The sequence below is a fragment of the Buteo buteo genome, chromosome 2 (genome assembly GCF_964188355.1).
Source record: "Buteo buteo chromosome 2, bButBut1.hap1.1, whole genome shotgun sequence".
Lineage (NCBI taxonomy): Eukaryota > Metazoa > Chordata > Aves > Accipitriformes > Accipitridae > Buteo > Buteo buteo.
Window position 1 is genome coordinate 22741186 of NC_134172.1, and position 17700 is coordinate 22758885.

Genomic DNA, 17700 nt, shown 5'->3' on the forward strand with positions numbered 1-17700 from the left:
TATTTTCTATTTTTTTCATCTTGAGAGTGCCTGAAAACTAAGAATAGATGAAAGAGAGAAATACTAACCAGCTTCTTCCAGAAAAATTCCTGTATCTATAGATTCATATATTTAAGGGTTTCAAAGGAACATTATGATTATCTATTCAGAACTGCCTGACAGGCTGTAAAACCTCACCAAGTAATCTCTCCATCAAGCACATAACATCTGTTTGAGTAATTGCATACCTCTTGGAGAGATACCTAGTCATGATTTAAGGGCTGCAAGTGATGAGGTTCTGCAGTCCTCAGTCAGGATTTGACTCAATGAAAATATTGGCATATTATGCTCTCTGTCTGTTAGGTTTAGAGGAACACAAAGAAATATGTGGCTTTAAACAGAGTCTTGTTTGAATCTGTATGAATAAACTCTACAGAATTTAAAACAAACAAAAGAGAATGCACCATAAGAATACATTGTGCACCACCTTCTCCTTTGTAAGGACACAATACCATATTCTTCTACCCTTTTTCTTGGGATTCTCAAAGAACATTGACAAAATAGATGAATCCTGTAGGTTGATCTCTCTGGGTTTAAACTGATGTACTTTTCTAATTCCGTGACTTATAGGAACAGTTTCCAGCCCTCTGTATGATGCATTGTTCCTAATACACAGTCTAGTCTTGTTTTACGTGTGGTAATACTCCACCTTCAGTATCTTTTTAAAGACACTAATATCAAGAGAATTACAGCAGAGGCACTCACAAGTACCATAGGAATTCAAACTTCTGTACGGTAATGAGACTTCAGGTGTTCAGACTTGACACCAAAGCAAAATGGTGATTGAACTGCTCACTTGCTGACAAATACCACAAAAGCACATGAGCTCTGTGGCAGAAATAAGGACTAACCGGCATTCTGATCAACACATTTGTGCCTGTGGTGGAAGCTGTATAAATATAATTGGCTGTTAAACGTGATGAAGAAACCTGATAAATATATATAGCCAAAAGATGGCATTTTCTGAACAGATGCTGATACAATATGTTCACAGATCATGTCAGGATGTGAACCTATGCTCATATGCAACTTTAATGTAACACGCTGCCAGAAATTACTTGCCCTCTTTCAGACACCTTAATAAATAGTAGCAAAATACTTCAGCATACAATAACATTGCCAAAACATGATCATATTGGTAATCTTGTTTTCTGTGGTAGTGAACATTATGCATACATAAACATTCAAACTATGTTAGCTCTTCTCTTTGAAATAACAAATGTTTCCAATATTCATTTGTACCATCTGATACAAGAATAGATTTTGCTTACGTCCAGTGGTGTCCTGCTATTGCTTGAATTGACTGTCACAGCTGAAGGTCATGGAGTGACTGTGCCAATACAAACAGATGAAATACTGGGAAACCACTTTTAAAAAATCTTACCTTACTAAAAGCAAGTACAAACTCCTGAAAAATGTAAACTTTGAAAAGAGAAGCATCAGTCATGGCTTCTCAGCTCATCTTTCAAAGTTAAATCAACAGAAAAAGCAGTCATAATATTTGCACACCTAAATAAAACAATCGAGGATTTTACTTTGGGGCTTAAAACAGCTCAGTTCATTTCCCTAGTCAGATAGAGACTTCCTACATGACCTTCGATAAATTGTTTGGGACAAGGTTTTTGAAGGTATGTAAATGGCTGAAGGTACATTTAGATGTGCATTGGGCTATTTGCTACAGATTCTCATAACTAACAGGCACTGAAAATGAGCGCATATCTACCTTTAAAATGATCTTTAAGTGTTTTTCCCAAGGGTAAGTCTGTGGATATCTAGGGGTTCACAAGCCCATGAATCTGTGCTATTATAAACAATGAAATTCAGAATTATTTTCACTTTACATTTTGTTGATAAGGTAGTATGGTGCCTGTGAAGGCTTTGAAAACTGAGAGTTCTGACAGTCTACTCCAGGACAGTAGATGCTGTTCCCCTTTGTAATAAGAGAATAATTGTACCTTCACTAGGAGCTGTCAAATAAACACAGGACACATTGTGAGACAGTCATATCATGTCATAATGTAGCCATATTTCAAGCTTGAGTTAAGACAAGGAAAAGAAAACATTCACTTTCTGCATAAAGAATATAAGTTTGTTCTGTAACTTGCTCTCCCTATTTCCACAGTTTATCAGAGGAGGGAGAAAGAATGCATCTCAATTCTCATAAAAAGTATAAATTAGGTAGGGGGGGAGTCCTTACACCAAAAATTGATAGCATAAGTAGCAGAAATCGCAAAGCTGAGTGTTGCTCAGTACCTCCTGGAAGTTGCTCAGCACCTCAGAATCAGGGCAGAATCTGTACATTTGTTTCAGGCTTGATCCTGCAATACTAAATTAAATGAGTCATCTCAGCTTATGCAGAATTTCCTTGAAATCAAGAGGACTAATTACACAAAAATCACTCAGGATAGAAGGAGTTGCCGTGAGGTTCTACGTGCTACATGCGCTTTAGACAACTGAAAAAGCTCTTTCCACTGTGGACATCACATATGTATAAGCTAATTGCTGATGGGAAGGCACTATTGGTGGTTATTAAACATGATGGCTCAGAAGCAACATCTGGCTCAAGGAATCCCTTGATTTGAGGAGCCTGGAAGGGATATCAGGGAAACCATTTTAAACATATTTCTTATAATCCTTCACAAGCATTTGCTATGAGCAACCATCAGAGGTGGGATAATGCAGAAGGCAGTAACTCTGGCAGTTACTATAGTCCAATGCTTAACTGTCACAGAGTCCATCACACGTATGAGAAACTACATTACAGTCGGAAAAGGGCATTCTCAGACTTCTAGGTCATAAGCTTCAACATTTACACTTGTCATTTTTTACCTGCCACAGTGGACCAGTAAGATAAGACTACTGAGGATCTTTATGTTGACAAAGTAGATAGATAGTGCAGATATTATGAGATTGCTGTATGTCATTTAACAGTTTAGTTTTGCTATATTTTTTAGTTTCATAGACATACATTTATTCTTTGTACTAAGAGGCAAAAAACATTTCTGCTTCAAATTATTCAGCTATGGTTAGTCCACTTTAATTATTGAATATAAAAGTGTTTTATTCTTTTCTTCAATCAGACTGGCAGAGATCACTTAGAGCATTCAACTAGAACAGTCTCAGTAAAAACTAATCAAAAGCTCCTGTGAGTTTGAGCATGGGATCTGGTAAACTCAGTAACAAATAAAACATAATTCTAAACATTCATGTTTACAAAAAAAATTACAAAATCTGAACAATAAGTTAATAAAGTGAAATAGTTATCTACTGTTCAGATATAAAAATCCCAGCAACTTAATTTATATATCACTATATCAGACATGACAAAATTGTGAATAATGCTATCCACTGTCATAAGTGGTACTTCAAGATTTCCAACAGAAAACTTAAATTTTAATTTTCTGTTCATATATAGCCAAAAGTAAGAGGCAAAGCCAGCCTAATAGTAATCCAAGGTTCTGTAGGAGAAACATCAACCAGGGTCGCCGTGTCTGAATATGAGTCATTTCAGGAAGCTAAAAAAAGAATAAGACACCAGAATGAGAGCCAGATATATTCATCTCTGGGAAAAAAAGTCTTATGGGAAAACAAGGCAAACTTCATTAAAAAAAACTTTCAAAATACTGAGTTTCTGAATATAGCTATTAATCTGTAGCATGTTCTGTACATTGTAACAACACTGATCTTGACAGTGAAATATTTAAATTAATCAAATTCTACCCATTTTGGTTCTTTTACTAGTACCAACAAGAATTATAAATGAGATTCCAAAATTTGTTAACTTCTCAATAGTTTTTAGTAATTTTATACAGCTGTCTGTAAGGAAATGCTTGTTTAGTAAAATTAGTGATTCCCTTTTGTGGGAATAAACTAGTTTGAGTTTCTTTGTTTCAGTACTATATATAGGGTCAATCCTGCTCTTACTGAAATCACTGGCAACACTCCTATTTACTTGGGCTTTAGTAAACATACAAGTAGAAAACAGGATTTTTTGAATATGCTTGAAAAAATTTTGTCTAATATTTTTCTCTGTGAGTTTTCAATCAAGTAAAGAAGCAGCAGCTGTTTATAATCATATTAAAAGCTCCTTAACGTTGACCTTCCACCCTACATGGTCTCTTTTATCAAAGTTTTAAACAAACGGTATGCCTCAACAGAGCCTGTGGAAATGAGGCCTCAGGCTCCGACTCTCTTAGTATTTATGCTTTACGTATTATAGACACCAGGGGAGACACTAATGACTGCTGATACTTTCACATCAACTTTGGAAATAAATATAGAGCAATGGCCTTGTATCGACCTTAGGTTTTGGTTGGGGGTTTTTTGTCTATTTGTTGTGAACTTCAAAACAAGAGCAACTGGTCCTGGCACTCTCCCATCATCCCTTCCTGCTCCATTCACAGCCTGTGCTTGAATGAAGCTCCTTAATTCCTCTGCTCTTTATAGCCTCTTCACAGGAGCTGTAACAGCATCAGCCACTGGGAGACAGTGGAGTGGTGCTGACCACGGACCTAACAGGGTATGTTTACACCTATTTGCTATGCTTGTCCTTCCCTCTGTCAGACGGGGGGTCTCTGGGTCTGCTTTTCCTGCACTCTTCTTTCTCTGGAAGTTGGCATGGGCCCAAAACAAAACTATAGTGAAAAATCTGCCTCCACTTTAAAGATTTGCATAAAAATAACAGGTAAACCCAAACATCCTGGGTCTCTGTAACAACTAGGCAGTGGTTTCAATTACGTACAAATCTGCATCTTAGAAACTCATGTAGTTATATTTAATTTGTATTTAAGGATCATCAGCAACTTTTAATTTAAAGCAAATGTAAACACCTCAAAGTTCTGACATAAATCAAAATCGGAACTGACAGCTTGTATGTGTTTGGAGCATGTGTTTTTTGTTGTGTATCTAAGTAAAACCTGTTAATTAAGACCTAGGCTTGAATTCAGGGTTCCAGCCTAGACCTTTGGCCTTTCTTATTTATCCTTATAATCAGTCTATTTTGTCCTCTTCACCAATGCCTGGGTGAACAAGTTCTCTAAATAGGAACCTTTTTCCCTTCCCACTGCAAAAGCTAGTTTTTCCTCTTATTGCTGCCAGTGCCAATTTATGAGTTACACACATCCACAGTAGGTTCCTAAGAAAGTTTTAAAAAAGGAATTCTGAGCAGGTAGTATCCTTCCTATGTCCAATGCAGATCTCTCCTCCCTCCACCTAACCTATGTGAATGTTATCAAGTGCACAGACCATTTCTATAGCCTTACCTAATGTGACATCCCTGCTTATGTCTGAAAATAAAAGCTGATTGCTGACACAGTATCAGCTATGGTTCCCCGACTCTCTCTGAACACAAATGTGTGCGGTACAACAGAGAAAAGCTTATTGTTTAGGAAGCATAACCCTATTCAACTGGCAGATGCAATCCACTTCACAAATGAAGATAGGACCGTATCCAAGCTGTTGGATGCCATCACACTTACTAATTCTTGAAGTCTGTTGGAGGCAAAAGAGTTACTGTTTATCAAGGGACTACTCTATTCCCACTCCAGCTCATGTTATCATCAGCATACAGAAGATATGAAGAATTAGGAAGCAGCATGCTGAAAGAAGGCATGAGGGCCTCTCAACCATGTGCTGGCTAAACAAGAGTTCTACCAAGCTGGGGCATATATGACATCACTGCTGTGCTGTAACAGCCCGATAAGTCACTTTAAAAATACTTCTTTAACTCCAAAATCAAAAAGATTTTTAAGGTTAGTCAGAGAAAATGTCAGTTAGTTGCCTCAGGGCGTGGTCGGTTAGCTCCTACTTCTTGACATCTTTATTGTCTTTCTTCCTTCTGTCTCCCTCCTTTCAAATTAGACAGTAAGTCTTTCTGGTCAGGAATCATATAAACCAATATGATCTGTACAATCACTCAGAAATTACGTCCCAGTGTTTGGGGTTTAATACAATGCATGTGATTTCATAAATATTTATCCATAATGATTACTTCATAGATACTCATTTAAGAGGTTGATACAAGATTTTCAGGTTTGTTTCCCAAGAGGAAAAGGGGACATATTTTGTCAAAGAAACAATTCATTAGGAGTTAGTCTGTTCCATTCCATATATTGGTGTCTCAAGTTTCAATTCAGGTTAAAGGTATGTTAAAGAAAAGGTGTGTTATTAATTAAAAGATCTTTGGAAATAGTGCAAAGTTATGATTATACTTATGACGTCTAAACAGATATCAAGGACAAAAAATCTCACTATACTACTCATAAGAAGCTGTTTTTCAGGGGATTTAATTTTGGTTAAACAACAACTAAACCCACAATATTACAGGTGTTTATTCACATGCATATATTGAAGCAACAAACAATTTACGTTGCAATATTACACCTCTGCATACACATTTGCAAGACAAAATACTCCTCCCTTCCACCTTCCCCAATTACTGGGAAGATAAAGTTTTGCAGAATTCCTTGGTGAAAAATGATGAAAGATATAAATAAGTTTATCTTTTGTCCTTTTCCTCAAATGTCTAAAATGATTAGTCTACCCTGCTTGTTAGTGGAGCTGGAATGCCATTTGTAGAAATGAATAATCTTTAATTAGCCACAGAAGTAGTTCTGTGTAACCTTGACTGTGGTGGCAGTCTCACAGTGCTGTCCTGTCAATGAACCTCCACCTCACACCTCTCAGCGTTCCTCAGTGGAGAAACCAGTGAGGCTGTTCAGTTTTATTTAACTGCTGCTCTCTTACTTAACTGCTGCTCTGACAAGCACATGAATATGTGAAAGCCCATAAAACAAATACTGAAAATTCTAGTTAAGCTTTGTACATCATTATTTGTACACCATTGGCAGGAACACTGATGACTGCTGTTTGTAGATGAGAAAGCAGCAGAGAATAGATGTTATTTCTGTGCAGAAAGTTGAAAAATACATAAAGCATGGCTGATTTTCTTTTGAGAGGTACTATACAAACATACGAAACTCTTCAGATCTATAGATTCCTGCAGTGCTACAGGAATATATTTTTAAATAAAATAATCCCCGTGATATTCAACACTTGCACTTCAGATGAACATAGGTGAGCAACCCAATGGCAGTTCTTTTGACAAAATGCAGAGAAAGGCAATAGGATTGGAATCTTATTAATAGAAGGGAGGTGAGAGAAAGAAGATCCTTCCCTCTCTCTCCCTTCTTTCTCCTCTTCACATCAAGAACAAGATTATGGTGACAAGCTGAGGACAAGGGAAAACATGTCCCTGTCTCTGCCTGGAACTATGTCATCTCTTGGGATTTACAGCTGGCACATTGCTTTGAAGACTCAGGGAAAAACATGGTGTTGTTCTAGGAGCTTGTGGATCCCTGATGGATGCCAATCCTACACTGAAGGAAAAATAAGCCTAAATCATTCCTAGCCACATTAGTAAAACCATGCCTGTTGAGTAGGTAGGCAGCCTCACTTCCAAATTTCTCTGTGTCAGAAGAAGATGCAACTTGGTACACAGTGTTCTTATCTGTTATTTACCACCTCAGCCAGGACTGTTGACACACCCACAATCCTTAGGCAGTTCCCTCATAAGCTCTTAGAAGCACTTTATATTCACTTTACTTTTGTTACAGTAGCAAAAATAGACTAAAATACACCCAAGTTCTAAGGTCAATTATTACAAGTAGATTTTTATATAGGTTATAATAGTGGCATGGCATATCAGATTTAAGGTATTATGCTTGCACCTGGTAAATGATATCTCAGGCATGAGGTGGGGGGGTGGTACTGAACACAACAGCGAGACAGACAGGCTTGGGAAAAACACACTAATAATTTGTGAAGAGACAGACCTCTTTTTTTCCCCCTCTTGATCTAACCACTCAAAATATTCCATCTTTGTTCAGAAGCTTGCAAGCAACTTTACAGTAACACACGTTGGTTGAAGAGCCATGTGACAAAGCTAGCAAGGTAATTAAGTTCTGCATTGTTACAAGTGTAACAGTTAGCCATCTCTTCAATAAATTATGTGGCCTGAGGCATCTTGCATGAGTTATGATTCCACCACATTCTTCCACAGTCCTTAGACTTTCCTCCTACTGTATATCTTCACACTTTATTTTTCTATAGTCAGATCATTGCTATGGAACTGGGAGTGTGAAAAATGTCGGGCAAATACAAAAAAAGTTGAGGCAATCTCATGGGTTTTTAATTGCTTAGGAGCTCATCCAAACCTCTCTGAGATAGAAAGGCTGGCCAGAAAGAGCACAGGATAAGCACCTTGCATTTTAGTTCAGAAACAGCAAATTCATGTTGAAACAATGGATGAAAAATATATCAAGAAAAGGGCAGGAAAAAGAAAAAAGTAGCCAACTTCTTCAAGATTTTAAAAACCCTTGCAGGTTCAAATGTTTTTTTATGTTGTACTAAGTAACTCTATCAGGCCTAAAAAAGATATTGTTTACCTCTCCCCCTTTAAAAATCCTTTATGCCTTTCTCATATATTACCCTCTTAATGGCCTTTATTTCACCTTTGTATTGCTAATTACACCTGGCATGAGGGTGACACGAAACAAAACCAGACTATAGTTCTAAGCACTGTCCACACACAGGGAAGACAATATGCTCTTCCCAAGAAGCCTATGAACTGTTTTTCCTTCCAAGTTCATTCACCTGCATTTGTTTGACATTCATCTGTGATGTGGCTGTGTTAAAAGGAAAATATAACAATAGACTGAAGTTCTCACCATTTCTGCTAAAGATAAATACAAGAACATTCCAGCTGTAACAGTAAAAATCCAGTTTTGAATGCATGGGTCAGTTGATACAGAAAGGCCAATATAAAGTCCTAAGAATGCTGTTAGTGCACTTATAAAATTCATCAAAATTGCAATCTTCGTGGGGAGTCCTGTACTTAGCAGCACAGCAAAATCTCCTGCATAGAAAAAAAGACAGAAAACTTATTACTTAGCTGATAAATATATTTGTAAGACTCTCGGTAATAACACATGAAAGAAAATAATTAAGATATGCACAAAGACAGTGAATGATGGTGGACTGTCCTTAGATTTCTGTAGAATTAGTTATAAACCCATCGTCTGTGAAAAAAACAAAAACAAAAAGCCCATATTGACTTGTATTTGTTTAGCTGTTCCTAAAGATAGCATACAGTATACAGGAGTGGCCTTCTGTTAGTTCTCGATGTTCTGTGACATTTCCAACTTGGATACACGCAAAAGTGAAGTCACATGCTTTCCCACAGTTTCTAAATCTTTCTCGACTGGGAACTTGCCAGTTCAAACCATGTGAGTATATTTGCAGCATGGTCTTTGAGTGTTTTACAGGTGCTGCAAGTCAGAAAAACCTATGCCAGTCTGATTCCAGTTTGAGTTTAATTCCACGGATTTCAGACCTAATCAACTTCAGTAAATTGTACATCAGAATCCCATCACAGATTTTTCTTCTAAAATAAACACTTTCACAACAGGTCCAAAGTAAAAGATTTTAAAAATTCTTCTCTGTGAGCACAGAAATGCCACTTTGACACTGGGGCACTGCTTCCCTAGAATTAACAAGGTCTGTCTTTGGAGTTAACGGTTCAGTATTTTAGTAATTTCTTTGCTATACAAACAAGAGTTACCAGTTTCACAGCAATTCCCCATCCCACCTTTTTGTTTAGGGAAGTTTTCTACAGCACATGAAATCTTCAGTCATTTAAGAACAGAAATGAGAATCTGCAGTTCTCATCTCAAACTTGCCAACTTATATATGTTCACCAGCACAATGTCAGGAACAACTTAGACCACACTGAAAGATTTACCACAAGGAGATAATTGAGGGCAATGTTCAACAGAATGATATTCCTGTCCTGTCCGCTAGTAAAATGGGTCATATATCTTCTTTTATTATCTTGTTATTCTTGATCAGCAGCAGGAATGAGGGTGGCATGAGGAATACATTGTTAAATGGCTCTGCTGCATATTAAAACTCTTGGATAGCCCGTTGTGTCAGGCATGCCCATTGTGCACACATGGCTCCTGCTCACAGCTTACTATTTTTTTGTGTCTGTACACATGAGAATAACTCTTGACCTGACTGTATTTACATTTGGAGAAAGTGAGATGGGATGGCATCCAATAACAAGGGCAGAAGCCTCCTCTCCTTTTTGTGAAGGGGAAAGAGAAGAAAACAGCCTCTTTATATATCCATCTCACACATTAATGTTATAGTTCATGATGCTATAAGCAAGAAGAATTTCCACTAATGTCATACAGGAAAGAATTCTTTGGGAAACCTGGAACTACAAAGCCAATCGGGAAGAATACACACATATATATTTCTTACCCATTTCATGAGGAATTTCATGGCATAAAATAGCAATAGTCGTTGTCACACCTGTTTCTGTTGAGGATGAGAATGCTGCTCCTATTACCAAGCCATCAGCAAAATTGTGAAGACTGTCACCCACCAGAACCATTATTGCTAACAAGCTAATTTTCTTACCTAGGAAAAAACAAACAAACAAGCAAATAACAGAAAAGCCTGGAAGTTTTAACAAAAACAGATGCTGTTATTTTTGCTATGTTACAAATTATTGGGGGTTTTTCACATACACCATTATGAAAAGTCATAATAATCAGAGGACAACAGTGTTTGTCTGTTTTGTCCTTGTTATTATACTTCTTTCAATACACTTGAAATGAAAAAGTACGTTGTAGAATAAATCAAAGATGGAAATACGAGGAAGTAGCATCTTTATTTTTACTAGGTCAACTACTAGACAAAAACTTAGACTTCAGTTTGACTCCAGACTCATGATATGTCCTAAAGGTTTCCATTAATCTTTCCTTGGTCACTGAAATTCACATAAGTTTTCTTGCATTCTAGATGGGTTTTTTTCCTTAAAAGGTGGGAGTTTTTCATGGAATTGCACAGCTATAATGAAGATGAATACTTGGTCTCATGCAGCTGATCACTGTAATACTGTAAAGCATGTTGCTACTGAGTAATATTTTCAGTGCCTGTTTTTTATGAGATTGCATTACAGTGAAAGACAGAGATGAAAGGCAACAAGCCCCAGAATATCATTATTAGTACAGCATTACAGCGTGCTCATTTCCAACTTTTGTTCCAATCAATTAATGGCTGTTATGCTCATAGTACCCCTGTCTGCAGCATCACTCATGGATGCAGATGGCTATTTTTCTTTCCCATATTGTTCTGTGACCTTGCTTTAGTGTGGAACAGTACATTGAATGTTCATGATCAGGCCTCTGACATGAGAGGAAAGGTGCTACTAGTTATAAAAGTACTGAAATCAAGCTAGGGAACTAGGGCCAGTCTCTCCATCCAGCCTGTAACCCAAACAGCCATGCAGCATGCTGCATGGATTCATGGAGAGGGATTTTAATTCTTCATAGATACATAGGCTCAATGTCTAGGCTTAGCAATATATAATTGGCTCCCCTATGCTGTACTTTATTCCATCCATTTTACCCACAATCTTACAAACAGGACATTCTAATGCCTCTCAGGAAATTCATCCATCTTCCCTCTACACAATATAGACAGAACACTTTGCAAAGGGTTGCTTTTATGCCTGAAGAAGCAGGGTCATGATTTGGGCCCTAAACATCAGGTATTTTCCTGACTTTTTTGGCCCCACATAGACATAATATGACAGTCTAAGGAGCTAACATGGAGCTGCACAGAAGAACTGTCTGAATATAGTTATTACAAGGTTTCACTTCAGTAATGTTTTTCCAGAGATGACCATTTTATAGTGATGGGGGAGATGTTTTTCTTACAGAAACTGGCTAGAACTGCAGTCTTCAGACTATTATAAAAAAACACACAGCACATAAAAGTCTAACAACTGTATTCAGAAAATCCTCCCTAGTTGCCTGGGAGCTCTGCGGGTTCAGAAAAATTGGCAGGCTTGTTAGATTTTCCTGCCAGCTTACAGAGCCAGACATGGATGTCCCCAGTTTGCACAGTTCTTTCTAAACACTATGGGCAGTTTATAATCAATAGTGCAGAGCATGAATTACATAGAAATAATAGATTGCTGCATTACATTAAGTTTGTGATTTGTAATAAGCACTGGTGAGGACGAAATCATGGCCTGCCCCGAGATACTATTAGTCTGTTTTATTCAAGTATCTGATTGTTGAAAAAGATATACCATGGTTACTGGAACTCACTCCAGCGTGCTGTCTATAATAGGGATCAGGTTAACATTATGGAGCAATTGCAAATGTAAGCTTTGTGAACTTATTTGACTGAACGCTAAGAAGATGCATATATAAACAAATCTGAATCTTTATCTTAATTTATTTTCAGCCTATTTTAAAGCAACTTTGTTACTAGCAACTCACTGCATTATATTGCTGCAATAGTAACTATTAACTTATTACCCTATCTTTCTACAAAGCCTCTTCTTAAACAATCCTACATTTACTTTTGATAATTTTCTCTGCTTAAATAGGGGATTCTACACCATAATTTTCATAAAGTTAATGGGTGCAGGACTCTGATCATAGATTACACTTTTTAAGCTTTGAATAAGAGTTTAAAGCAAACATTTATCCATAAATAGAACTTTTTCCCAATGTTTTCATTACTCATACAACAAAAATATTTCTAGTTAATGTAAAGTCTCACTGAGTATACCAAATATAAAATGCTACTGTTTGACCTGTTCAGATATTGATAGAATAAGTGTGGATAAATGAGGAGAAGACCAGTGAGACATCTTTTTATTCCAGTAGCTTCTTGCTTTCTGAGTTACTCATTGGCTATCTAAGGTGACTGACTCCTCTCGCAGACCTACTTGACATGCGTTTACAGTGAAGTGTGGCATTTCTGGAGATGTCAGGCTTCTGTCTTAGAGCTGCAGATTCCATTCCATTTTGGGAAAAAAAACACCTAGAAGTTTAGCCCAGCATCAAGGTACCCAGGTATGTTTATGCATCTAGCTATTCATAAGAACTCTAACAACAGAAACTTTTGAAAATATGTATTCTCAAAAACACCCTAAAACAAAACAACCCCCCTTCCCTACTATGGCTTCCCTTACTGATTTCTAATATAGAGGTAAAACTGAGGTATGAGGAAAAAATGGAACCAAACAAAGAACATTACTGAGAAACTCTCCCAAATTTAGTTCTACACCAAATTTAGTTATTTGTAACAAATAACATTGACATCACTAGAAATTTGTTTGTGCTTAGCAGGTAGCGATGATTGAACAGAATGGAAACACCTAGAGATGGACTAGATAGTCACACTGAAACTGGCACTGGATTGTGTACTGCTGGATACGTGAGACTGAAGAAATGGAAATCCAGATTTCAAATGCCTCAGAAATGGAAATTAAGTCCACAAGAACAGAGAAGAATATTAAAAACCTAGAAGAAGATAATGACATTGTTAAATGAATCAAACTGATGACCTGAGATCTGAGATCACAAAATAAAGGGGAGTTAATTATAGTAAATAAACGGATTTCAATTCAAATGTTATTCTCTCAGTTGAATAACTACAACTCTACTAAATTCACAAAGGTCACACAAGTACAGTCAAAGGCAGAGTTTGGTTTATGCTCTATGTTCCCATTTTTTGGAGTAAGCAGCAACAAAACAGAGAAGATAGGAGTTACTCTGAAGCTCTCTGAAGAAAACAATTATCCTAAAACTGAAAGCCCATAATTCCATACATGTAATAAATCATTACTGGTTTACAGAGGTTATTGCTTTACCACGTAAGAGCAGAAGGAAGCAGAATTATATTAGTATAGTGAGCCAACAAAACAACCATCTCACTACCTCCAGAAATAAAAGCCCAAGCAAAGTTTACAATTATAAAAATCTGTTTTGTGTTAAATTTTGAATATTTCCCTTTAAGCAAAGGCTTTAGAAAAATGGTTTGCAACAGTGAGTAAACAAACACTAAAGCATGGACAGCATAAGATTAATGAACTTCACAATTACAGGGTTGGCAGCTGAAAAGGTCTTTAAGCAGAGATTAAATTATGTAGCCAAGCACCATCAGATGTGGTGATGTAGCACATAGCAAACGCAGAGCCAAGCCAGCTTCACACTTTCAATTCCATCTTAGGTCTGAAGGCTTTTCCTGTTACTTGTCTAGTCTTTTTATTGATACTAACTTTTTTTGCTGATTGCCTTACTCTCTGGAGGAACTTCAGCAGGCTCAGAATCTTCTGGGCTTCTCTAGTTAAAAGCAAAGATAATGGATCAGTGTTAAAGGGCTCTTCCAGCTGTTGCTATAAATACAGGAAAATAAGTTCAAGCTTTTTGAATTAAAGATAATCGCTGTTATTTGCATAGATATCATTAGAATCATTTATTGAGCACTGGCAGTGTGATTGGTACTGCAGAAACACAAAAAAAGAAATCTCCCTTGCCCAGAAAAGGTTACAGTCTAATTCAGGTAGGAAGAAAGACATTCATAAGCACTATTATAACCCAAGAAAATAATGTTTCTGCTTGAATACACAAAAAGCTGAGCCAAATGCAGAACTAAAAAGAACATGATAATTCAAATTTTATCTTTTGATTTTGCTATGACTGGATGATTGTAGTTTCCTGCTGGATAGGGTGTCTGTAGGATTTCCAAGGAAAAATGGGTAGACACCAGAGTCTCTATGGAGTTCATGTTCTTCACAGTTACTCTGTGAAAACACAAGACTAAAAAAGATGGTCATAGGTAGGTTTCACAGCCTTTCAAAATATAGGGTTTTTTTCTTCAGGGTGGTACAGGCTCCATCCAGTGCCTTGCCCCTTGGCCTTTTGTTAGGGCTTTGTCTTGGCATCAGGCATCACTGGCTGGGCATAGCAGCACATGAGTACACTCCACTGCAATGACTGAAATTTACCCTTATTTCAATTGAAGAAAGAGACAGTATCTTTGTCCTTATCCTAGAGAGTTAATTTGATGTGTCAGCCCTAATGTTTAATTAACAGAAACTGCAACTGTGGGAAGAGAAGGGAGAATACGAGGAATCTCTCTCTCCCCCTACCTCTCTGGGGCTTTTCTTTCTGACTAGAGAAATTATTAGAAATTTGTGCAAGGGTGAGATAAGCCAAAAAACCTTGTTTCTTTGAAACTAGAAAAACTGAATTTATAATCACTATCTTTTCTTTTTTCGGCCCCAAAAGCGTATCAAAGGTATTATGGCAGCCAGTGAAGAGTCAACAGCAGCACAAAAGAGTGCTTTGTCAGGGACAACAGCCACCACTCCAAAAACTATAGCAGAGATGTGTACTGGCTGCAAAACAGGATATGTTTCTTGGCTGGTATTAGCTTGGTTGTGATGTGGGATATGTGCTGCAGAAGCATGAGGAGGGAAGGGAAAGGGTTTGGTTTTGAATTCTACATTTTAAAGGAAAAATAAAAGCCTTTAATTCCCATGATTGCAGCCAATCATATGAATTCCAGTAATTGTTCCACTTCTCTTATAATATTTATTCACATGCCACTCCTTTGAACTCTGAGTCAAAACTGCAAGACTAATCAGTGACCTGAAGGATTTATAAGCTTTTCTTAGTCAACCAGTGTTTGTCTTACTATTACTCACATGATTCTGAAAAATTGGCTGCTCTTGTACAAACTAGCTAAGCCAGGCTAGTTCATGTGTTCTATACATAACTTTAGGGGGATCTTGCAGCTGTGAGGAATGACAGGGTTGTTCATTATCATAAACAGGAAGCTATGACGTGGCTCACAAATTAGTAAATATTCTTCACTTGTCTGTTTGCTCTGCATTTAATTGAGAGTTTCCCAAGTATGTTTGAGAGATTAGCAGTGGCTCGTGAGGCTCTTACCCATCACAACTGCTTTAGTAAAATGGAGTTCACATTACAGAAGGTCTCTGGAGATTCTGATTTAAATAACCAGGAACCTATGTATCTAGATACTACATATAAACTGAAGAGATTTGTTGGAAAAAGAGAAAACAGGTTAAAAGGTATGAGTCAATTTAGTTTGCAAAGATATATCTGTCTGGATACCCTCCACAGACCAATAGAAAATTATGTAACTTCTTATAGGTAAGCACCATTCCCAGATATCCAGCTTGTTTATGTTACTCTTCAAATCTGTAGAAAAATACCCAAGAACAGTCCAAGATTTCATCTGTTCACTAATTATGCACTTAACTCTCACTGCAGAACATCCTGAAGTTTTTCCCATGGGACAGTCTACCCTTACATAGGATAAATTTTTAAAAAGAAGGGAGGAGGAAAATCTTCAAGAATTTTATCAACAAAAGGTGGTACAAGAAGTATACTGTTATACCAATCTGATACACACTTAAGAAAAGTTATTGTAAAAATCTGTGTTTGAAATCTCTGTAAAAGCTCATTATAAACGTCAAAATACAGAGATTCCTGACAATCATGTCACGTAATAAAGGACAAATCAATAAAGATTGAAAAATAATACTGATTTATTACATTAATTTGGTTCAATTTTTTGAGGAACAGAGAAAGAAGAATTTAAAATCAGGGAAGTACGTCATATTGGTAACCTACCAACTGTATGGTTGAAGTAGATTTGCCTCTGCCTGAATGTTCATTTAATTCAGATTCCACTGGAAGATCATGGGAATGTCCCCAGTGCCCATTAACTAAAGAAAGGCCCTGCTGAATGAAGATGCTTTGCAATTAGTTCTGAAACCCAATGAACACAGGTGCAGTCTTTCTCAGTCTTTTGTGAAAGTTTAGCATTTGTAAGAATTATTTTTTTTCAGAACAAAGCCTATTGAAAAAGATTGTTGGCTGCCATCAACATTTCCTAATATTTATTTGGTTAAAAAAAACCCTGAAAAGTGAATCAGATAAATCATATTTTAAAACTGAAGATTAAAATTTGAGGCTGAAATTGATATAAAAATTAACTTTGAGAATTCATGTAGTTCTCAGTAGAACAAGTTTAAAAATTTGTGGGATGATGATAAAGCCCTTTTTTCCAAATAAATAACAAAAAGGACTACTTTTTAACAAACAAACAAAACATCACCATCATAAAAATATTCTCATTCTATTAATCTCACATAATATTCTTATGGCTGACTCAAAGATAGTGGGAATAAGGACTCATTGCTATGTATCTAAATCAGGCCAGTCATTAAACATTCTCTGTAAAACAGAACAAGCAAAGGCTTAGCCTTCTTAAGTGACATTAAGATAGCCTCCCATGCTGAGAAACTTAATGAGCCATCACACTTTGTGTTACATTATATCCTTGTGCATAATCATATTTTCAGGCAACAGCCACACTGAAATAAAGTAATAGAATTACTGTAAGTATGGCAGTGAGCAAAGAGATATTATTAATATAAGATTGGGTTCTACTGACTGCAACATACATATTAGATTTTCAAATCTATTGGGATAGGGGTCAAAAACAATTTGGAAATTTTAAGATATTGTTCTTGATAATATCATGTGTTTACATCTATGTCTTCCTTCTCTTCAAACAGAGCCTAGAGTAAACAACTGTCATTGCTATTTCATATGGATACCTACTCTTCACCTGCTCCAGTGCTAGTCATGAAAGTATGCTTATGGAACACATTCAATTAACTGTTCCCTTCTTGAGTTATAAATATATGGAACACATTCATGAAGCATACAAAATCCATAGAGGAAAGCAAAATAG

General features: G+C 36.7%; 1 protein-coding gene across 1 annotated transcript in view; it reads right to left on the reverse strand.

The window, feature by feature from the left end:
- Positions 1–3425: 3425 nt before the first annotated feature.
- Positions 3426–17700, reverse strand: part of SLC39A12 (solute carrier family 39 member 12) — a 33742-nt gene continuing 19467 nt past the window's right edge. Inside the window, exons 8-12 of the mRNA XM_075022466.1 lie at positions 16572–16682; positions 14186–14249; positions 10363–10521; positions 8766–8953; positions 3426–3554 (exon numbers count right to left, since the gene is read on the reverse strand). Coding sequence (XP_074878567.1) covers positions 3426–3554; positions 8766–8953; positions 10363–10521; positions 14186–14249; positions 16572–16682 — 651 coding nt within the window. The remainder of the gene's footprint in view (positions 3555–8765; positions 8954–10362; positions 10522–14185; positions 14250–16571; positions 16683–17700) is intronic.